Source organism: Cyprinus carpio, chromosome B13 (assembly GCF_018340385.1).
Source record: "Cyprinus carpio isolate SPL01 chromosome B13, ASM1834038v1, whole genome shotgun sequence".
NCBI lineage: Eukaryota > Metazoa > Chordata > Actinopteri > Cypriniformes > Cyprinidae > Cyprinus > Cyprinus carpio.
In genome coordinates, this window is record NC_056609.1 from 7,751,772 (window position 1) to 7,774,663 (window position 22,892).

At 36.4% G+C, this 22,892-nt stretch overlaps 1 protein-coding gene across 8 annotated transcripts in view; it reads right to left on the bottom strand.

Moving 5' to 3' along the window:
• Positions 1-4,035: 4,035 nt before the first annotated feature.
• Positions 4,036-22,892, bottom strand: part of LOC109052120 (echinoderm microtubule-associated protein-like 4) — an 86,204-nt gene continuing 67,347 nt past the window's right edge. For all 8 annotated transcript variants that reach the window (XM_042736327.1, XM_042736324.1, XM_042736323.1 and 5 more), the window contains 10 exons: positions 20,244-20,395; positions 19,154-19,279; positions 17,909-18,040; positions 16,436-16,503; positions 16,233-16,321; positions 16,040-16,137; positions 13,019-13,106; positions 12,704-12,802; positions 9,465-9,595; positions 4,036-6,170 (listed from right to left, as the gene is read on the bottom strand). In XM_042736327.1, the coding sequence (XP_042592261.1) occupies positions 5,676-6,170; positions 9,465-9,595; positions 12,704-12,802; positions 13,019-13,106; positions 16,040-16,137; positions 16,233-16,321; positions 16,436-16,503; positions 17,909-18,040; positions 19,154-19,279; positions 20,244-20,395 (1,478 nt within the window). In that variant the 3' untranslated portion in view covers positions 4,036-5,675. The remainder of the gene's footprint in view (positions 6,171-9,464; positions 9,596-12,703; positions 12,803-13,018; positions 13,107-16,039; positions 16,138-16,232; positions 16,322-16,435; positions 16,504-17,908; positions 18,041-19,153; positions 19,280-20,243; positions 20,396-22,892) is intronic.

A 22,892-nucleotide genomic window follows, 5' to 3' on the forward strand; every position in this document is an offset into this window, starting at 1 on the left:
GCCTATGATTTTGTGCTCTCACTTGGCCATGATACCCAAGGTTTATCAGCAAGCATGTTACACACATACATCAAGGAGAAATAACTTTGGCCTGGCCCGCTGGCCAGTTATTTATTTGCACAGCAGAGAGCAGAAAGTTTTGCTGAGTCATGAAGTGTCTTTCTCAGTGAGGCGCTCTGTTGGTTTCACCACAACATAACCTCACTCTCTAACACAGATGGAAGAAATCAATAAAGAACATAAACATCATTCAAGGTCTGTGATTTTGCTTGTTTACTGGTCCAAACTTCAAAGTTTACAAATGCACCAACTCTGAAGGGTCAAGGTTTGGCTGTCATAACTCCATTAGCCTCTGCTGGAGGTTCACAACTGCACCATCTGGCAGCAAAAAGCAACTTTCTTCATTCTGATAAAAGTTTTTTTTTGCGATAAACATATTGCTAATATTTATTTTTAGTTAGATCTACTCAACTTTGGAATGCTGAGGGGCCATAAAACACAATGACAGTACCCTCAAGGGCAGCATATAATGCAACCAAAAATGTATTTCTATTTTAAACAACCAAACATTAAAGTCTATTTTTGAAAATACTGTGAAGCTGACCAATGAATTCATTAAGCTGACCAAGTAGGAAGTGTGAAATAGTAAAAAATTGCTGAACATTTTCTGACCCTCAGGCCATCCAAGATGTAGATTAGTTTTTTTCTTTATCTAAATACATTTTGAGAAATGTAGCATTACATCACTTGTTCACCAATGGATCCTCTGCAGTGAATGTGCGCCATCTGAATGAGAGTCCAAACAGCTGATAAAAACATCACAATAATCCACACCACTCCAGTCCATCAATGAATGTGTTGTGAATTGAAAAGCTGGGTGTTTTTAAGAAACAAATCCATCACAAAATCAGACATATTTGTTTAGAGCTGTTTTGGACTGTTTGTGCTTATAAACAGTACTTGGTCTGTGCTTATTTCTCTCCTGATTCAGATGAAACTATCAATCAGTTTAAAAAATAATCTAATCTACATCTTGAAATGGCTATAGGTAAGTACATTTTCATCATTTTTAAAATACATTTTTAAATTTTTTGGGCAAACAATTCCTTTAAAGAGATAAAGTATAAAGTGCATCCAGGTGTTCACATTAGAGAAATATGTAGAATTTCAAATGAACAAATTACTCCAGGCATCTCCAAGAGACAACACAACGACTGTTTTTAAAATGTTTCTTTATTTTCTAAATTCTTCAGTATTTTCTGCCCATTGGCAGGAATGCATAAGAAACAGATTGGCTCAAACTTTGTCACAAGAAAAAGAAAATTGCCTTTTCATATTTTGTTAACATCATTGAATCACTTGCATAAACAGAATCATCATTGTGGTTTTCATAACTGTCATTCTGTTTATCAGAAAAGCTTAGCTTAATCTCCGCACCTTTATTCAATGAGGATATAGTCAGACGGCCTGCAAACAGCAAAGCATTCAGAAGTCCAGAGCTGTACTCAAGCCCAACATTTCCACCAAGTGTAGATACAATCACCAGCTGGGCTTTTCCATTCCCTCTCTCTCCCTGTGCATGTTTTGGAAATTAGCTCTTGGATATTAGCAGATATAAAAACACAAACAGCAGTCTCCTCAATGGTGAACACAAATACATTGACATCAACAGCTTCACTTTCACTCTTGTTTTTGAAATCTCTCTCAAAACACCCAAACCCTTCACCGTTACTTCTACCAACACACTTAGCATTCTTTTCAATATCAAATAACAAGGCAAATAATCTGTGACATTCAAAAAACATTTCTGTATGCAACGCTCCATTCAGCTAACAGGTTTCAGATAAAGGAGTATGTTCTTGGAAGTGACAGGTATATAAAAAAGCCCTGGAGTCTCCAAACTGAGAAAACCTGGCCACAGTGTGACAAATCCTAAAATCTGAATTCATGCCACTAGGCCACTATACCTGCATCTGCAGGAGAACAGTCCCCAGCTTTTTCGTGGATGAAAACAAACATGGAATCATTGCCCTTGCATTTCAGAGAACCTCCCTACCCAAAAAAAGTTATATACATACAGGTACACCAATATATACACAATAAAGCCAGCCCTGAATGCAACAACAAAGGTCTGTGAAGGATCAACATCCTTGTTTGTAACTTGTTTAAAACTTCTAAGAGTTGCCCTTTTGATATCAATGGTGTCTTGAAGTTTTGGTGTCAAGGAGAGCCAAGCTAGTGGCCTCAAAAAGTCACACTTAAAAATGTCTGAACACTATTAAATCAGATTCAACAGTATGAATGAGCTTTTCAAATGTCACTTTTCTGAGAAATTTGACAATTTTGATTGCTAGTGTTTTGGTGATTTTTGCCTCAAGTTCACACTAAGCAATCACAAAGCAAAAACTATCACATTAACATTTGACTTTTGTCTTCGTTTTGAACTTCAAATGCTTTTTGTGAAATATCTTGCATTAAAAATGTGCCTGTATTTTGTTTCTGCTAAGAAATTCATACATTTTAAGTGTGGCTTTCTCACTGTATAGGTCAGGACAAAAACATAAAACATGGAAGTCCATGGAAAACCTAACTAAGGCAATCTCAGTGAAAACCATCCAACTTTCTTTAAAAACAGGAAAAGTCCATAAAGCATTCATAAAAAGGTATAAAAAGGTAACTGCAGACCAGCTGAGGGGCATTCAACTCAACACCGTCTACAGAACAAACGTTGCATAAACACACCAAAACCACAAAAACAATCAGATCTCATTCCATCTACCATCTAAACGTTGCTAACACCACCTAATCAACTATTACATCCATTTCATGCACTTAAAAATCACTTAAAAACACATCAGACATGAGTTTGAGGCAGTTGTGTAAAATACTTAGTATTTGAATGCTGATGTGTATTGTTATACACATTACAGAAGATTGTCATTCTTTCACAATTAAAAAAGGAAAACCCAAATTACTGTAAATGTGTATTTGAACCTCTCAACACCGTACATCAATACAGCATCGCATCCTAAAATCTGAGTGTGTAAACCATGCTTTCTCATGCCTTTGTACACAGAGACTGCACATAAATGTACAATGCATTTTAATACTCTGCAATGCTTAAAAATCAAGAGGCTGCCTGGTTTGAGAGCTGTTTTGATGTCTTTTCTGGTGTATTATTGATGATTTAGGTTCCCGTTCATCAAGCAGCACTGGAGGGAATCTCTCTCAGCAGCTGTGCTCTTGTGTTTCATTGATATTGATGCATTTCAGAGAAAAGATTTGCTTCATCTCAAAATATCTGCACCTACGAATGCTGTTTAATCTTCAGTGAGCTTCTTTTTCATCCATATCGCCATGCATTGTTGAGGGAACACACAAAGGCAGAACCATGGAAAAGTACCATGGTATCAAATGGGAATACTAAATTATATTCCAATGCTTTTGAATTCTCTTGTGTTCGCTCAGAAATCTTTTGTGATGGAAATAATATTACGAATTAAGGAAGGAAAATGCTAATGCTTTGCGAATGAATGCAAACTTTCTTGGGTGAACGCAATACTTTTAGAAAACATGTTTCATGAGAGAATATAAAGTTTCTAAGGGGAACGCAATGGTTTTGCGAGAAAACAAATGTTTTGTCAACAAGTGTAAAATTTCAAATTACCTTAGCGAGAAAATGCTAACGCAATAGCATTGAAATATAATTTTCCTCCCATCACTATAAATATAATATGATACCATACTCAAATACCTTGATATTCCATCCTGTGAATGTCAAAACATCACCCAAATTACCTAAATTAGCCCAATATTGTACAAATAATACTATGGTGGTTTTTTGTGGTGCTTTTTTTGTGAGTTTTAGAGAGGGGTGTGGGAGAAAATATTTTTTTTTTTTTTGTTTCTTTTTCTTTTGGAGTCTGTCCAAACAGAGTGATCCTTAGAAAATGTGAGGGAGAGAGGGAGAGGGCGATCACCCTTTAGCGGAATGAAAGAAGCGGCGACTCGCGCGCACATACACACTCACGCATGCACATTTAAGACTTGTTTAATCTTTCGTTTCTCTCATACGATAAAAAAACAAGAACATCTCAGTCCAATGAACAAAATGACAAGAAAATCAGTCCCAAAATGAAACCTAAAAACAATGCAGTCTCGGTGAGAAGAAAGTCATTTGGATGCAAGGTTAAAACGGATGGTATGAACGAGGAGGTTCTCCAGTCCAACAGAGGAAACTGAGAGATGTGAGGGTGGTATGGCATCTTTAGACAGGTGGATAACCGAAAGTCTGAAATAGATATCTTTTAGAAAATAGCTCGGCTATTGCCATGCAGCCCCCATTTTGAGGCAAGGCTTGTGTGAGTGTGTGTTACTTGTGTTTGTATTGAATGAAGTGCTCCGCTGTTTATGGCTGTTCTCCTGTAAAGCGGCGATAATTGTGCCAAGTTGAAATTCAAGGTGTCCGTGACCATGATGATGAATTGTTGAGGTCCTTGAGTCTGACCTATAAGTCAGGGGCACCTGCCTGGTGTCACCAGATATACACGTCCAGTAGTTTTTGGCTCAGGGACAGATGCTATGCAAGCATGCAAATCAGCTTTACATGCAGTCCTCCACCAATGTTCACAGAGAGCGGGAGAATACAAATCATCTACATCTACATCATGTGATTTTTAAAAGGTTTACTCATTTAAAGGGATAGTTCACCAAAAAAAATGAACATTATTTACTCAACTTCATGTTGTTCCAAACCTTAATGACTTGACTTGCCTTTTGCAGAACAAATAAAACTATGTTTTAAAGAATAAAAGTCAAAGGAGTCCAGTGTTGATCTGGGCCCAACTGACTTTTGTTGTAAGGACAATAACAGGCAAAAGATCTTCAATAGGTCTTCAAAACATCTTCAAAAGATCTTCAAAAGATTTTTGACAAGATCTTAAACAGATCTTTGAAAGATCCTCGAAAGATTTTCGACAGATCTTCTAAAGATTCTGAAAAGATTCAAAACCTTTATGAAACATTTGTATTTTACATACTGTAGAAGTCAGTCAGTCATACAGGATTGGAACGACTTGAGGATGAGTAAATAAATACAGAACATTCATTTTTTTGGGTGAGGAAAGTGAGGAAAAGGTTCAGTAATTCAACTTAATTCACCCTTATTTGCTGATCATTAATCAATTAAATATTGATGTATATGCCAATGACATGTGTCCATTTTATGTTGTATTTGTCCAGTTGTCTGTTTATATGAACATGTTGTTTATATCTAAAACTTTTAAATCATTTGTTTTCTTCTCTTTTTTAATGTATCACAGTTACTGATGTGTCTATGCATGTGTGTATTAGTGTTTGTGTGGTAGTGTGTGTGTGTGTGTGTGCGTGTCAGTGTAAACTTGTAGGTGTTCTAAATCTTTCCAATCTTTTTTTTTTAATTACACATTCCAAATCTCTCACCATCCAACCCAAACCAATGCATCCACAACAACATCTACTGAATGTCAACATAACAACAAACTAAGACACAAAACGAAAAAAAAAAAAAAAAAAAAAAAAAAAACTTGAAAGGATAAAGAGAGGAGACCCTGCTTTTGTAATCCGACAGGAAGGCTGCAGTGACGTGCTGTTGCCTTTGGGCGGATCGAGCAGGCGAGAGTAGGGGTCGGACTGCCTTATAAGGGAGGGTTAAAGGTTGTGCCCTCATCACTGGGTGTGGCCGTATCATCGCTAGGCTCTAGGCTGTCCTTGGGGCTCAGGGTGCTGTCGGATGGGGGTGTGGCCTCATCTGAAGGGGGCGGAGTTTCAGGGGAGTCGTCCTGCTGTCCATTAGGAGTAACCGTGTGCACGGGTTCAGGGGGAGTGGGTGGGGGAGTGTTGGTGTCGGGTTGGGTGCTGAGGGGAAGCGAGGCTGGCACCGGCAAGGGCTCAGTAGGAGTGTGGGGAACGCTGGGTACCGATGGCAGGGTGCGAGGGGTGGAGTTGTGCAGCAGGGAATCACCCAGGCCCAAGCTGGAGTCACTGTGCACCAAGGATGAGGTCTTCTCCACCAGACGCCACTGCATGATGCTCGTGTCCTTGCCACCCGTTGAAATCAGGTGACTGTCCCTGTGCATGAAGCTCACGTTTGTCACATGACTGCTGTGGGCACTGTACTTGTGGCTTGGGGCCTGCAATTAAATAATAAAATCAGTAAAACATCAGATAAAGAGAGAAAATAATATCCCCCAGGCTTTAATTACAGCTCATGTTTTGGGTAATACGACAAAAATATTACATCCCGATAGGAGTAATTTGATTTCACAATAACAATATATATCACAATAGTCATTTTTTCTTTAAATAAGGTCTGTATGACATAAAATACGGTTTTGATACCGTAGAAATGTAAAAATTTTTGTCACCAGTGTCAATATCACAAATATGAATACTAGCCTAAATTAAAAAAAAGAAAAGAAAAAAGAAAACCTCAAGATCACTGAAGACAAGTGAACAGTCAGCGATTAAATAAGAATAAGTAACTAATTACAAATATTAGGACAAAAAAAAACTACAGTATAACAAATGAATAAAAAATGCTACACACATTGTAAAATATAATTAAATTCTTATGAAAGATACAAAAGTGATTTAATCAAGAGCAGTGAGAGATTTTCTCTCTTTTGTAGTTTAATTAACACGTATGAGAGACAACGGGAATATTACACTGCTATCACTTTAAGAGCTGCCCAGATCCAACATACTGTCTGTTACACGTGTTTTCTTTCTCAGCTGTTTGGTTTCACTTAAAACAAAAATTACTGTGTTTATAAATAGAGTTGGAGATGGATGATCCATTGTGGTGACCCCTAATCGGGAGAAGCCGAAAGAAGAAGATAAAGATAGTTCCAAAGATAGGCATTTTGACACATACAAGTGTGTCTATGTAACCTTTCAAGGCCTAAAGCAGCAAAAACAACTCCGTTCAATACTCCTGCGCTCTGAGCACTGTATTCATGTGCACGTGCCTCTCTAATGGTGCATAGAAACAGTCTCTCTGACAAAAAAGGTCAGAAACTGCTCAGAAATGGTCCTTCAGACAGTGCAAGTATATAGCGAAATCAGTTCTTGCTGCTGCTGATTGTGTTTCAATGGCTTAGAATCACTTGATTTTAAACAGCAATGCTTAAAAACTAGGGGTGCTCTGATCGGGATTTTTGAGGCCAATCACCGATCACAGAAAGCGGTATGTGCCAATACCATCACCGATACTGACCTTTTTAAAGCCTTATTTTTATCATGTATAATTATTTACAGTAATACTCCAATCAGGATTTTTAGAAATTTGTTCAGGGCCTGAATTTCATTTTTGAAATTGGGGGAATTTCCCTCTTATAGGTGACTCTTGTGAGAGGGGATTTTTATTTTATTTATTTATTTATTTTTTTTAATTTGAGGGGTGGGGGAGCATTTATTTTATTTTATTTTTAATTTATTTTATTTTTTTCAAAAACATATATTTATCTCACCTATATGTTCGATCATGCAGTGCATTTTTGTTTTTATACTCCTGCAATTGTTGCAAAATAGCTTACACACAGCACAACACAGTTGCTCAAGCAAGTGGCAAAATATTTAAACTAGTACTTTTCTTACATTATCATAAACATTCTAAATTAAAACAGAAACAGTCAGCTCTACTCCTTTTTCCTTTGCATTTAAATCTTTATTACAAGCAATCATTATAATAAACTTTGTTTTCCTACCTCCATGAGTGCCATCTTTTATTGCCTTTTTTATCTAAAAGTGCTCTTTTCCTTTAAAACTAGCCAACAAGCCATATGTGTTGACTGTAAAACACAGTAGAATTTAATTATATGCATTTATGGTGTAATTACTACATTTTCATTTATTTACCGTAAACAATGTGCTGTCACTTTAATTCAGCACATGCAGCAAACTCGGTATGGAATCAATCGCTGCATTGCTGCAGAACGCTTTAATCTGTTAACATGAGCATGGAAAAAATACGCACTGCAAACGGAGTATATGTGAACCTGGCATTATGTGTGTGCACAGTCTACAAAACACAATATGATTTGAAGCGATTTGCACATTTGAGAGGGAAAGAGAGAGAGCGTGCGGTCATTCACTCACGCTGTTTGTGAAATTATGTCTCAGAAAGTTTTCAAATTACTTTAGAAGTTATTTAATGAAGAAATGTAAACTGTACCTCATCTTCAGCATTATAATTATTTTACCCATGTTGGACAGAGACTGAGATGGTGCCGCTGCATGTCATGCCAAACCTCTTACGGCAGGCGTGTCATCAGTTTGAGATTGTTTTTTGAGATTGGCCTTTTTAGAGACTGCCGATCAAACATCCCAAATCGATTATCAGCCGATAGTGATCGGTAGACAATCAATCGGAGCACCCCTATTAAAAACACGTGCAAACAATAGGTTTTCGTGACCACGTAGTATAGCAACATCATGTGAGCATGTAACTGCGATTGAGATGATAGTCCAAAATCTCTACCGGTTGACAAATGTCTACCGACTAATAATATCTACTGGTATATGTGTTCCTGGACCACAAAACTAGTCTTAAGTGTCAATTTTTCGAAATTGAGATTTATACATCATCTGAAAGTTGAATAAATAAGCTTTCCATTGATGTATGGTTTGTTAGGATAGGATAATATTTGGCCGAGATACAATTATTTGAAAATCTGGAATCTGAGGGTGCAAAATAATATATATATTGAGAAAATCGGCTTTAAAGTTTTCCAAATGAATTCTTAGCAATGCATATTACTAATCAAAAATTAAGTTTTGATATATTTATGGTAGGAAATTTACAAAATATCTTCATGGAACATGATCTTTACTTAATATCCTAATGATTTTTGGCATAAATAATATTTTTGACCAATACAATGTATTTTTGGCTATTGCTACAAATATACCCCAGCGACTTAAGACTGGTTTTGTGGTCCAGGGTCACATATAGCCCACCCCTAGTTGTAACATACAATGGATTACTTAAAAAGAAAAAAAAATTGCAGTCAATTGTATGAAAGGGGAAGAATTTAAGTTGAATAAATGATTGGAGAAATCCGACATATGTCACCAGACAGAAGTCTGTAGTTTCATTGGAAATCGACGATAAGAATTAAGAGATCAAAAAACAATTTCAAGCATAAATTGTTCACAATAAGATCAATAACATGCATTTGGAAAATAGAGGAAAATAGGATTTTCACTAAAGTTTTAAAGAACTTATAAATGACTAAATTTAAAAGTACTGAATCAAATTGCTGTTCAGTATACTGAAACAAACTGAAACAAAAACCAATGAATCATGAATCAAACTGGTTTATATCTGGCTTCAGATATCTAGCTAACAACTAATACACATCATGTTCTAAAATGTAAAATTAAAGATGCTCTTTAAAATATGACAGTAAAGTGATGTGACAGACCTTCGGTCTTGAGCAGGGGTACTGGAACAGGTGAACTTTACAAAAGTCATCAGCCAGAGCGATCACCTTCCTGTTGTGAGATCGCACAAGTGCATTGATATCTGTCCCATCTGAGCCCTCCGGCCAAACACCTGTTGCACAGCAAACACCAAGACACATCAGTGCACAACAGTAGCTAGAAGAAAAACTCTACCAGTTTAATAATGACATTTGGCAGTAAGCTGTCAGTATCACCTTTTCCAGGAACAACTGACATTTCACAACATGATGGAGTGACATGTACATTTCCGCACCATGTAGAGAGTCATTTTAGTAAATCAGTTCATTATTTTTTTCCATTCAAAAGTAATTACTCGTCCTTCAGTCCCAATATTTTTTTTTCTTTTTGTTGTTGTTGTTGTTGTTAAATGATGAGAAATATGGTATGTTTTAACTTAGTGTATACATTTTAATATACTTTAACTTTTCATTTTCACATTTTATTTAATGTGTCCAAATCTGATGTTGAAATCCAAATGTATTTATTTTTGTGCTAGATAAATGCACTGTTATGTTGATAGTAATTTAATATTCTGTTAAAATCCGTCTTTAACTGGTAGCAAGAAGAAACATCAAATCCTTACTAACTGTTATAAGGGAAAGTATTTTTGACCTCACCACTATAATATCTATAAGCTCATACAGTAGACACCTCATCACATTCAAAAACTATGATCATCAATGGATTAGGAGCCTTCAACGAGGTTACCAGCAGGAGGCAGAAGAACACCAGGTACAAGAATCTCTCTCTCTCTCTCTCTCTCTCTCTCTCTCTCACACACACACACACACACACACACACATTTGTTTTTGTGAATTGTGGGGACATTCCAAAGGCGTAATGGTTTTTATACTGTACAAACTGTATATTCTATTGCTCTACACCAACCCTACACCTAACCCTACCCCTTACAGGAAACTTTGTGCATTTTTACTTTCTCAGAAAAAATCATTCTGTATGGTTTATAAGCGTTTTAAAAAAAGGGGGACATGGGTTACGTCCTCATAAGTCACCCTCTCCTTGTAATACCTGTGTCATACCCATGTCATTATACAAAGTTGTGTCCTGATATGTCACATACACACACACACACACACACACACACACACACACACACACACACACACACACACACACACACACACACAGAGAGTTTTCTGTAATATCACATTCACTGTACTGCTCTAATCTATTGGCTCAGTGCTAGGGAATTTGTACAATTCAACAAAATATTTTCCAGTCTAATAAAGTGCTAAAATATGTGGAGTTGTGGTGAGGACTGGGCTAGCTGTATTCAAAAGCACCCTGTGTGAATGTGCTCCAGTATTACAGACCTGCACACACCAGACGGCACGCTATGCTGACAGATAAAGTGAGTTTGTGGTCTGAATTACTTTTGGTTTATGAAATCACCCTGCTTAGACATGAAGTCACTCAGAATGTGAGCAAAATTAGAACGACAGACTATAACTGTGCATATAAAGACAGAGTTGCAAAAACAGAAGGAAAGTGAAATGAATATATAAATAATGGTGATGTGCAACATTTTCCCATTGAAATGAACTAAATACAATAAAGCCTTAATCTGGATATACCTGATTACAAAATGCAGATTACTTTTTATGATCTATCTATCTATCTATCTATCTATCTATCTATCTATCTATCTATCTATCTATCTATCTATCTATCTATCTATCTATCTATCTATCTATCTATCTATCTATCTATCTATCTATCTATCTATCTATCTATCTATCTATCTATCTAGTAATTTAACCTTTTTGATTCCATATTTTAGATAAGGTATTCTGACTACTTTTTTGATTACTTTTGACCTTACTTGTAAGAAAATATTTTCCAATCTTTATCAACGTCATGAAGTGCATTAAACATTACATACACTAGTGTTTCCCAAACTGGGGATCATAAATGAAATGCAGGGCATTCACAAAACGATGAAGAGATAATAATTCATAATGTCAAATTAAACTAATTGTATGGCCTCTCTATTTTCTGTGTAATTACAGTCACCTGCCAACTGGCTGGTGTGTGCAGGTCCATAAAACTTGAAAAGACTTTTTCTAATTTAAGTGGTAGGATTTTTTTAGAAAGGAAAATTTAAGAGAGAAAAAGAATAAGAGCAAATCAATACATTTTGAATAATTTACTGCCATTTTGTGAAAAATGTGTGATCATGTAATCTATAAAAAGCAACTGTAGTCTGATTACGAGTATTTAAAATGTAATATTATCTAATTACAAGTACTTCATTTTTGAAACCTGATTACATAATCCAGATAACATGTAATCACTTACTACCCAATCAGCACTGTGTGTGTATATGTATATATATGTAATATATATGTAATCTTCTAGGGTTAAAATTATTAGTCTGGTAAAAGTTAGATTAAAAAGATAAAGTAAATCTGGTATGTCCTCATTTAGATTGCCAAGCAAAACGTGTGTTGGTGTGTGCGAGAAAGAGAATGACTAAGACCCCCTCAAGACTAAACCACTGACAGGAAATGAGTGTGAAATAGAGCAAAGAGTTCAAATACCAGCCACACATTTGGAAAAACCAAACAAGGCATGCATACACAAAGCACACATACTCATAATACATAAAGCAAGACCAGCCACACATTTTTTAAAATGAGTGGTGTGATTCGTATTCAAAGCACACATACTCATAATACATAAAGCAAGGATTATTCACATGTCGTTATAGTTGTGCCGCCTCTACTGCTGTGACTCCTGAAAAACTTTTTCATTCCGCATCGTCCCATCAACCTCTCGCTGGATTCGCTCCTCGGCTATCAATGAGAGGAACATCTGTACTTCCTCAACAGACAATGAAATGTTCAAAACAGTTGCGTTCGATCCTTCGCTGGCTGTTGTACTTTAAATGTAGTGGTTCTGTTGTGTCTCTGTGAGTTTACATGTCACATTTTCATAATAGTACAGTTTGCTTGGAACCTCAATCAAGGTGGTACTGAAAAAAGTACAAGGTACCAGGTACTGTACCCAGTGGAAAACCCCACAAAAGTGAACCGTACTGTGCAATGGAAAAACACCAATAGTCATTCAGTGACAGACCCTTAGAAGGCGATGCGATTTCAGCAGTGGGTACTTTACAGTAGGTTTCAAACCCCTACTAGCAATAACACCCACAATGCACCACTCTACAGATACTGACCAAAGACGTGGTATCCTAGCACGCAGGTATATGTGGCCCAGTCGATGTCCTTGCACTCAGAACGGTTACGAATCAACTTACAACCGTTTGGAATGTCCCCTGTGGAAGAGGGAAAACAACATGTCAGGAAAATCTGGGATATGGTGCAAAATTTAAGTTATTTTGGTCCAAAAAAAGTGCAAACACAAACCACAAGCTGAATCAGTTATGAAGTATTCTACCAAACCAATGAGACAAAAAACAAATAAGATTGGAGATGGAGATGTTTTTCAGGGAAACCGCGCCAGAGAGAACTCGTTGCGGTCGTCCACTTACAGTAAAGGATTTCGTAGTCTCCTGAGTTGGACATGATGAACTTGTTGTCGGGGGACCAGTCAAGATGTGTAATGTAGCTGGAATGTCCCTGAGGACAGAGATTTAAAGATTTGACAATGAAAAATTTTAAATAAAACAGTTCTGTCACATTATTTTCAATAACCAGAATTGATTTAGGACAATCAGAACCGTTTAGGACAAAACAAGCACTAGAAAATAAACACTTATTTTGATGTGTTGACTAACGTACTTAAAGCACATGTCAAGTACTTGATTATAATTATTTGATGTTGTACTAAATGGTAATTTCATCATTACAAATGTATAATTGCAAATATATTCAAATTCATAAAAATGTCAACAGAAATCACATTTAAGTTTATTAGGTTACCAAAAATCCATTTGGCAGTACACTTTAACCCTATTTCATTGACAATACAAGTAATGCATATGACATTACATACAATAATGTACTTAAATTCCAAAGTCCAGCTAACTACATTCAATATAAAATATAAGAATAATAATTGAGACTGTCTGAAAACATTACATTAACTTTACATTAGTACATTACATTAGTATTCTTTTAAAGTATATTTGTGAGAAAAAAAGGAATCTTTTTTTTTTTTTTGTAACAAAATAACAACACATCATGAAGCACTATGTAAGAATGGAAGCAAGGGCAATTTAAAAGCTGTACCACACCCAAAATAATTAAATCATTTTCAAATACTTGAAATTATGTGTGTGAGTCATACTGAATACATCTATGATATTGTTTTGGTGCTCTGTTGTCCTTTTCGGAACTTTAGAGATTGAATGTTCTTTTGTATGGAGAACAGCTGATCTGACGTTCTGCAAAACATCTCATTTCTAACAACATATTAGTGAGAAAATAATAATTAGATTTTTGAGGTACTCTAGCTCTTTAACATAGATACATGAAAGCAACAAAAGTTCAGTTGAAAAATCAATTAAACTAAAAGCACAAATAAATCTTCTTCAAAAGAGACCATGTCAATAAGAGCCTGAGCGTCTCACTGACACTGACAACTAATCAAAGGGATGGAATAGCACAAAAAGAGGCTTTTTCAAAGACTGAACTCAGTGGTCTCAATAAATAATGCTGGAGGGTCTCCACCCAGAGCAAAGAGAGACACAAACTAATACTGTCTGACTTACAGCTCAGGGAGGGAATTAAATTTTTGTCTGACTTGGCTCCGACTTGTCCACAGGCTTCCCTACCATATGTGCACTGACATTTACATGTGAGTGTGTATGTGTTTTAAAGAGTCTTGCGATTGTGAAAGCTTGCTATCTGCGCACAGAGTCCCCCCTGTAGATTATAAAGATCACCTGGCTCTCCATTTCCAGCTTTTTCATACACATATTGACATGTGCTTTCCGTTTCCACTATCCTAGATCCTGAACTTCCTTTCTATGGCTGTCGAAAGAGGTCAGTAAAAGGCAAACATTCCCACGCTGCACTGTAATGCAAATGGTTTATAGCTCAATGGTGCATTGCTTGGAATTTTTGACCTCAACAGCATTTGGACACTTTTGCACATTTAACTCGCATGTAAAAATGTATGTATCTCTTATGAATTGCATAGATAAACTATTAAACCATCTCATCTGCACTCAAATGCTGTTGGAGCTTTTCTCAGAACTAGCCATTTTCAAATACTTTTAATAAGCTGATGTTTTAGTGATTTGTAGTCTTTGTGATATTTTCTTGAAAATGTGTTTTTGTGCTTTTTTCTTTACAATGAATCACTCAGTCTGATATTTTTAAGTTTTGCTTACGTGTCCAAATACGTTTTGGGGCCACTGTATGTGTTCATCTGCTTTCATCTGTCTGCGAGTAACATGGTTCAGCTACGCTGACAGACACATGAGCGATTTGTCTGCCAGCATCAATAAAACCACAGACCAGCATTCCCACAATGTCTGAATTCTCTCTGGAAGCTCAGACGTGTCAGGCAGTCAAGAGCGCTGAAAGACAGGCACGCTTGCATTCGGTCCGTTAAAATCACACTGACATCTTCAGCCATTTCACAACCAGCGTTTCTTCACTCTCTTTATGACTTGTCGAACGACAGACACCTACAAAAACTGACTATGTGGAAATAATTTCATTTCTGCTAGTCATTTCATAATTGGGTTCTTCTATGAAAGGAGAACCATTTGTGTGTCCATCATGTTTAATGAAGAACACTAAACACAGAAATGTGTTTTAAAGTGTTTTTAAAGATAAAATACTTGAATTCAAGATGAATTATAAATGTAGTCTATCAAAGCATTCACAAAGCAATAGCCTATATTAGTACATGACAGAACTTTTTTATTTGTCTGACAGAACGTATAAATCTACACAAATGTACTCTGTAAGGCACCCATTTCAGAGAATGACTCTATTATTACTGTGATTGAACACAGATGTTAATGACATTAAACTTCACAGCTACTGAAAAACGGTGCAGAAAAATACTAAAAATAATAATAATAAAGAAAAATCTGAGGAATCAGAAGAACAGTGGTGTGATTCAGAGTGTGTTGATGGAGTACAGCCGAGCGAAACGAGACCCAGGTCAGACATGGGCAAACGGTCACGCATGGTAAAGTTTTATTCTCCACTCTCCCTGACCCCTCGGATCCAGCAGAAAGGGGAATAGTGAAAATAGACAATAATACAGCCATAAAACAATTATGTGAATTGTAACATTAATCAAAAGGCATTATTTATGGATTGATTACGAATATGTTTTAAATGCATGTTTCAAATTCTTTGTATTCGTTTTTGCTTCTAATATATTTTTTTAAATGTCTATAAATAAATAAACCTTAGGTCTTCAAACATTTTTGTAGGTAAATGTATTTTTTGTAATTTTCTATCAGTCAGTGTCAGGACAAGCACAGTAGTAAATCTTTTGGGAGTTCAATGCGCATGAGATCCACTAAGCTGTTTTTTAAGCTAGAACACATTTTGTGCAAACAGTCACACAAACTTCAGATACTCACAGTGCATTTCCCATATCTGCTGTACTTGCGTCCCTTATCCGACACTGTGTAGAGGTAAATGAAGTTATCATGTGATCCCACTGCCAGCAGTGCACCATCTGAGGAGAGACAGAGAGGTCTGACTGTCTGCTCGACACAGAAACACAAGAAAAAAAAAATACAGAGTATGCAAACAAACCACACTCCTACTCACCGACAGAGTAGCGCATCAATGACAGCTGCTCATTGCCGTCTGTGTGAATGGCCACCAGGTCTCGCGTCTCTGCGTCCAGAGCATACCACCTGAGACGCACACAAAACAATCTCTGAACTACAGTCAGCAAAGCATTTTTATGTTAAATTTGGGCAAAGCAATTAATGTAAACTTGACATAGAGATGATATAGAGATCACTTACTTCCCTGAGTGAGTACCAATGGCAACAACTGAACCGCTAGGATGGAAATCTGCGCAGTGCCCGTGCTCCTAAAAACACACAAACACATTAGTACTGTCACACTCATAGCGCACGGGACTCTGTTATAAAACTGAGAGTTCTGGATCTAATGCAGATGTTCTCATTTCTATATTTCTGCTGAAATGAAAGGTGCTTGTGTTTTTGTTCTTTTACAGACATTAGATGTTACAATGCATTAAAAATAAATTATTAAAAACTCAAAAATTTAAAGTGTTTCAAGAACTGAATGCATTTCAAATGAACACTTATAATGACCAATGCATTTGCATGACTTTTTTTTTCTACCTGATAAACATTTTAGAACTTGAATTGAAAATTTATTTTAGAAATTTCCATTAGTTTTCCAGGTAAAAAAAAAAAAAAAAAAAAAAATCACGCTTCCCTCACATACAGTATCCAGGTTTTTCAAGACTTTGGAAACAAGCAAGCATTTTTTTTATGTACATATATATATATATATATATATATATATATATATATATATATAAATATAATCTTAAGCCATATTATGGCCCTCTTTGAAATGTGATTAGGCCCCTTAGTGGGTCCCGGCCCCTTGTTTGAGAAGCACTGCTCTAAATGCGTGGATGAGGTCACAAAAAAGAAAATTAAACCTGATATACATACATCAACTAAAAACTGTATTACTGCATTAATACAAATGTAAACAGCCTACAGTTAAGATGACAAGGGGTATTTAGCGGTTATTCTGTGTAGCTTTCCATCTTTCAAGCTCCTATAAACCATAGTCTTAGCTCAGAGACACACTGTCCAAAAACAGTAACCACTGTTACAATAAATGATTGTGTGAAAAAAACTCTGTATTTGCCAAACTGCGCAAGCTGACTTTGTACTGATGTCTTAATAAAAAGGTTTTGCAAGAACCACTAATGTCATGGCATGTGTCATAAAGTTTGCCAACAAATTCCCCAAAATCTGTTTATTCTGCTTTGTTTTCTGAGAAATATTCAGTACGGATTAGATCTAGACGAAGAGAAAGTTTTCACAAAATCAACAAAGAAGCTGTCTTTGGTATTTTCAAAAGAACAAAGCACTGGGCCATAATTTATGCCAGTAACCACTGAAATTAAGTCTGATGTATAGAACAGAACTGTAGCTCTGGATTGTTTTGATAGTTACAAAACTGAAACATTTAGTGGTTATGCCCTTCAAGGCCACCTTTAACGAAGCCCATAAACTATATTACCTGATGAAAGGTTAGTGTATTGTGCTTATTATTATTGTAATTAAATAATAATAAGTTTACTACGTGAAAATGTAATTGCCCCCTACATTTAATAACTGTTTTTAACGTTGTGGATGACACATGCCACAACATCTCAATCGGACTTTGACTTGGAAAAATTTTCACAGCACTGTATGTGCGCAGATGTGTGTTTGTGGGAGTCTTACATCCAGCAGTCTGGTCCATTCCAGCATGTGGTCCACTGAGTTCCACAGACACACCTGTCTGTCCTGAGCACAGGTGAGGAAAAGGTCCTTGAACGGGTGGGCTGCCAGACCCCACAGCTCATCCGTGTGACCCTAAAAACAGAGAGTCCCATGAAACTAATTCTATAAATGTGACTGCAGTTACACAAGTTTGATAAGCATTGACTCTATATATTTAAGAGATTAAGATTATTGGGATTATTGAGAATTGTGGGGTGAAAAAAGCTAATTGACCTTCACTACGTTCTTAAAAATAAAGGTTCTTGATGGCATTCCATGGAGAACCTTTAACACCCATGGAATCCTTCCATTCCACAGAAGGTTCTTTATAATAGAAAAGGGTTCTTCAGATCATTAAAATAACCACACTAAGGCTATGCTAACACTACTACATTTTCATTTTAAAATGCATTCAGAACAAACTCAGCACACCTAAAGAAACGATAGGTGCGTAGGAAAAATAGTCCAACAACACTGTCGAATCAAAAATATAAAAATCATTTGCCTGAAACGTTGCTTGTGCTTGTAACAATAAACTTCAATATTTAGCAAGTATTAATAGTGTGCGGGATTGCATCTTTGAACTTTTTAAAATGCATAACTTTTGCTATGGTTATGCCTGTTGTTTATACTACTCCAGTGTTTTCCACCCTCGAAAATGAAGACTTTTGAAAATGCTTCAGAACCCGCTTTAGTTTGAAAATTCTGGGGTTGCGTTTCAGTGTAAATGGACCAAAACGGAGACTTTTGAAAATGATGGCGTATTACTGACGACTGCGTAAATGATAACATCATGCTCTTTGCTGTACCCATAGATATGTATAGGTAGATTCCCCATTCGACTGCTCCAAGCATGCAGATGCGTCCACTGTCTAAATAATAGGGAATCTACCTATACATATCTACAGTTGTACCTGCATAAATGGTCATGTGACGTGTTTTCGGTTGTGTATTGTGGGTGGAGATCGATTCTGAAACGCAGTGAAAACGCCAGGGTAGACAAGGATCGTTTTCATTTTAAAACGCTGTTGTGAAACGAAAACAGACTAGTGTAAACAGAGCCTAAATTTCTTTTAAGAATTGTTCATTAAAAGCTTCTTTGGGGAACCAGAAATAGTTCTTCCATGGCATCACTGCAAAACCCACTTTTGAAACCTTTATTTTTAAGAGTATAAGGCTGCACATGAGATAAAATATCTGGTTTACCTGCACTTCCACCTGGAATCCGTCGTTGAAGGTGCCTCTCAGAATGAAGTTGCGTGAAGTGCCCACCAGAAACTGCTCGCCCTTGCCCTCAGCTACTGCACGGATAGTGCCATACTGATCTGGGACCTGAAGAAAAGCAATCACACATGATAGATATGTTATATTTCATCTTGTTATAAGAGCTTGTGATGTTTCTCATATTATACTGTATGCTATGATTTCTGGTAATACTTTATGTTAGGATGACATAGTGACACGTTACATGTACTAGTGTAACAGTAAATTACGCATAATTACAAGTATCTAACCCTAACCGAACCCTAATCCTAAAGACAGTATATGCGGTTAGGGTTAATTTAACATTAAGCTTATTTTTTTTTTTAATGCCATCTAATGATTCTTGTTATAAATATGTCTGACAAGATTTTTTGGTTCAGTATATGAACTACTGTTAAAAAAATTAAACAGGACAAATTCTAATGTACAGAAAATAAAAGAAAAAAGTAAAGCTGTATTAAACTTTTATTGCGTTGATGCTTGAAAACCTAATTTTGTCTCTGACCCAATTACACTGTAACAATGTCTCCACAAAATAAAGTGTAACTAATTTACTATGCAATCACTATTAATTAGTATCATACAAACAATCAAATGAACGCAGAGTGCATAAGGAACTCCGGTAACACTTTACTTTAAGCCTTTATGTATAATTCATTATAAAGAGTTATTAAAGCGTGTAATGCATAATAATTATTCATAATGTGCATTGTAATACATTACATCTTGTCGTAAATAATTATAACCAAATTTAAATTGCATAGCGTAACAATGAACTGTTAAGTGTTACAATGTGTTAACTGTGGATACAATTATTCATGAGTTTGTACAATGCATTATAAGGTGCATTACATGGCATAATTAATGCATTAAAAATACTTTTGTAATGCATTTATACATAAAGGCTTTAAGTAAAGTGTTACAGAAAAGCAACATTAAAATAATCTAATTAGCCTATTCCAAACTTTTACTTGTAATGTATAGCAGATACAGTACGTGTCTCTTTAAAAACATGCTCTGCTTTGTCTCTCACCTCGATGTCTCTCTCTGGATTCAGGTCGTGGTCCCACAGAATGATCTTGTGGTCTTTGCCGCCCCCTGTGAGCAGAGTGCCATTCCTCATCTGACACAGAGTGAAGACGCTGCCGTCGTGAGCCTTGATCTGACGCGTGATCTGAAACGCTCCTGCGGGGACGGGACGGGTTAGTAAGACAGACAGAGACCCGCTCTCACACAATTTCTGGGAACAGAACACCACAAATATCTCTCCTGGCTAATGCGGTTTAAGTGCCAGACTGTTTTGCCATTGGGGATGTGATAGGGCTTTTAGAAAAGCCAGTGAAAGAGAAGCTCATAGATATTCTTGCCAGTGAGGCCAGGGGTGCGTGTGTGTGTGATGATGTTGCATTCTGGGAATTCCAGTAGATTATCACTTCTCCCTGTAATGATACTGATGGCTCGGCTGTCTGCGCAAAGAGCCAAACCAAGGGAAATATAGACCCCTGGAGTGCCTAACCAGCCCTGTCAATACACACACACACACACACACACACACACTCACATATCTGAAACCGAGTGCGTTTCTGAACCGACACACTGTAACACACCTGCACTACCACACTTATACAGTTACATGGTATCTGCAAGAGTACAGACGCAGAGACAGGAAATCAGCTAGACGAGGCCAGTTCAGGGCATAACATATGCCAAATGACTTAAGAGGGAAAGAAGAAATGAAGCAGCAGCCGGCGAAGCACATGTGAGGCTTCATAACAGGAGGACGTTGCACAGCTTAAGCAGGAATTCATTTTCATAAAGTGTGTGCTTATCTGTCTGTTGTTTTTGCACTCTATTTTTCAACTCATTTAACAAAATACTTATCCACAAAACATACAAGAACAGACGTGCATAGCTATGCAAGGTCAATTTTTATTGCCAATGCTATCTGGAAAAAGTTAGAACGTAATTCATAAGTCTCTTATGCTCATTTATCAACTTCTTTGATCAAAAGCACAGCTAAAGGAGTGAAATACTGAATTTTCAGCATCATTACTCCGGTCTTCAGTGTCACATAATCCTTCAGAAATCATTCTAATATGCCAAATTGTTTCTCAAGACATATTTTTGATTATTATCTGTGTTAAAAACAGTTAACAGGAAACTGTGATACTTTCATGATTCTTTGATGAATATGAAGTTTTTTTGAAATAGAAATCTTTTGTAACATCAATCAACAGTCAATTTTGATCAATTTAATGCATACTTGCAGAAAATACTGTAAGTATTTATTTCATTCAATATAAAAAATCTTACTGACCCTAAACTTTTGAATGGTAGTGCAATAACAATGGGCCAAGCTTCTGATCAGGTGTCACTGATATGTAAATATAGGCAGTCGTGTTTATGTATTCATTTGTTTATGTAGAAGTTTGAGATGAGGTACAGGCAGCTGAATTTCCATAAATGCACCTCTTTGGACTCAGGAAAGAGTTTGAGTTTTGAAAGTTACAGATTTTCAGTTCAAAATATCAAGTAAAACTACTATAAGTGCTCTGTGATTGGGAGTAGTAGTAGTAGTTTCCGTCCTTTAGGGGGCGCTGTGTCACAGGACTGCACTGTACTGATCGAGAGGGTAAATAAAGGCGTGATAAACCAGCATGCCAGTGAAAACCATTACAACTCCAGGATCAACACAGAAAAAGCAATGTCAACTTGTGCACACAGACACTAGCATGTGTGTATGCAAACACAGTTTCAGTCACATATCAAGAGATGTGCACTTCCATTGAAAAGTCTTCTTGAAAGCTACTTTCTACAACAGGTTTCTAGAAGTTTCTGTTTCCGTCACTGTTTTCCTGAAATGAATGCTGGCCTCATTAACATTATAGTATTGATGAAACAAAACGTTAATAATGTACCTCAAAGTGCCATGATACTAACATCTTTTCTAATATCACAACTTTGTGTTTTCAACACTGATAATATTAAGAAATGTTTCTTGAGCAGCTAATCAGCATATTAGAGTGATTTCTGAAGAATCATGTGGCACTTAAGACTGGAGTAATGATGCTGAAATTCAGCTTTGCATCACAGGAATAAATCACATTCTAAAATATATTCAAACAGAACGGTTAACTGTAATACTATTTCATAATAATACAGTTTTTACTGTATTTCTGATCAAATAAATGCAGCCTTAGTGAGCATAAGAGACTTGTTGCAAAGAAATTATTATTTTACATAAACTTGAGCACTCATGCTCTGTAGTAGGTCAAATGTGAGGGTCAGTGAGGTTTTATTTGTTGCATTCACCATAGTGTAATAAATTCCTCTTTTTAACTGAGTGTTTTTTACTACTGAAGTTAAAAAAGAAAAAATGAAACGGCAATCATAAACTGAGCTTTTAATGTCATTTTCACAGTCATGACATAAGAAATAAACAAAGATTTCCTATAGCAGTGTGTCGTCAGAGTTGTAAATCCTACAGCCTTCCTTGACCTGTGCAGTAACAATCTGCTACTGTTAATATGACGTGTCTTTTGGTAGAACATAATGTGGTTATGCATTGACCCTACATGCATCTGGCCTCATTCTACTTCCTTTATTTTCTTTCATGGTGAGCGGGTACTTCTCTAGTTTCTGGTTTCAGAGCGTGCAGCAGAGCAGAGGATCAGACTGCATT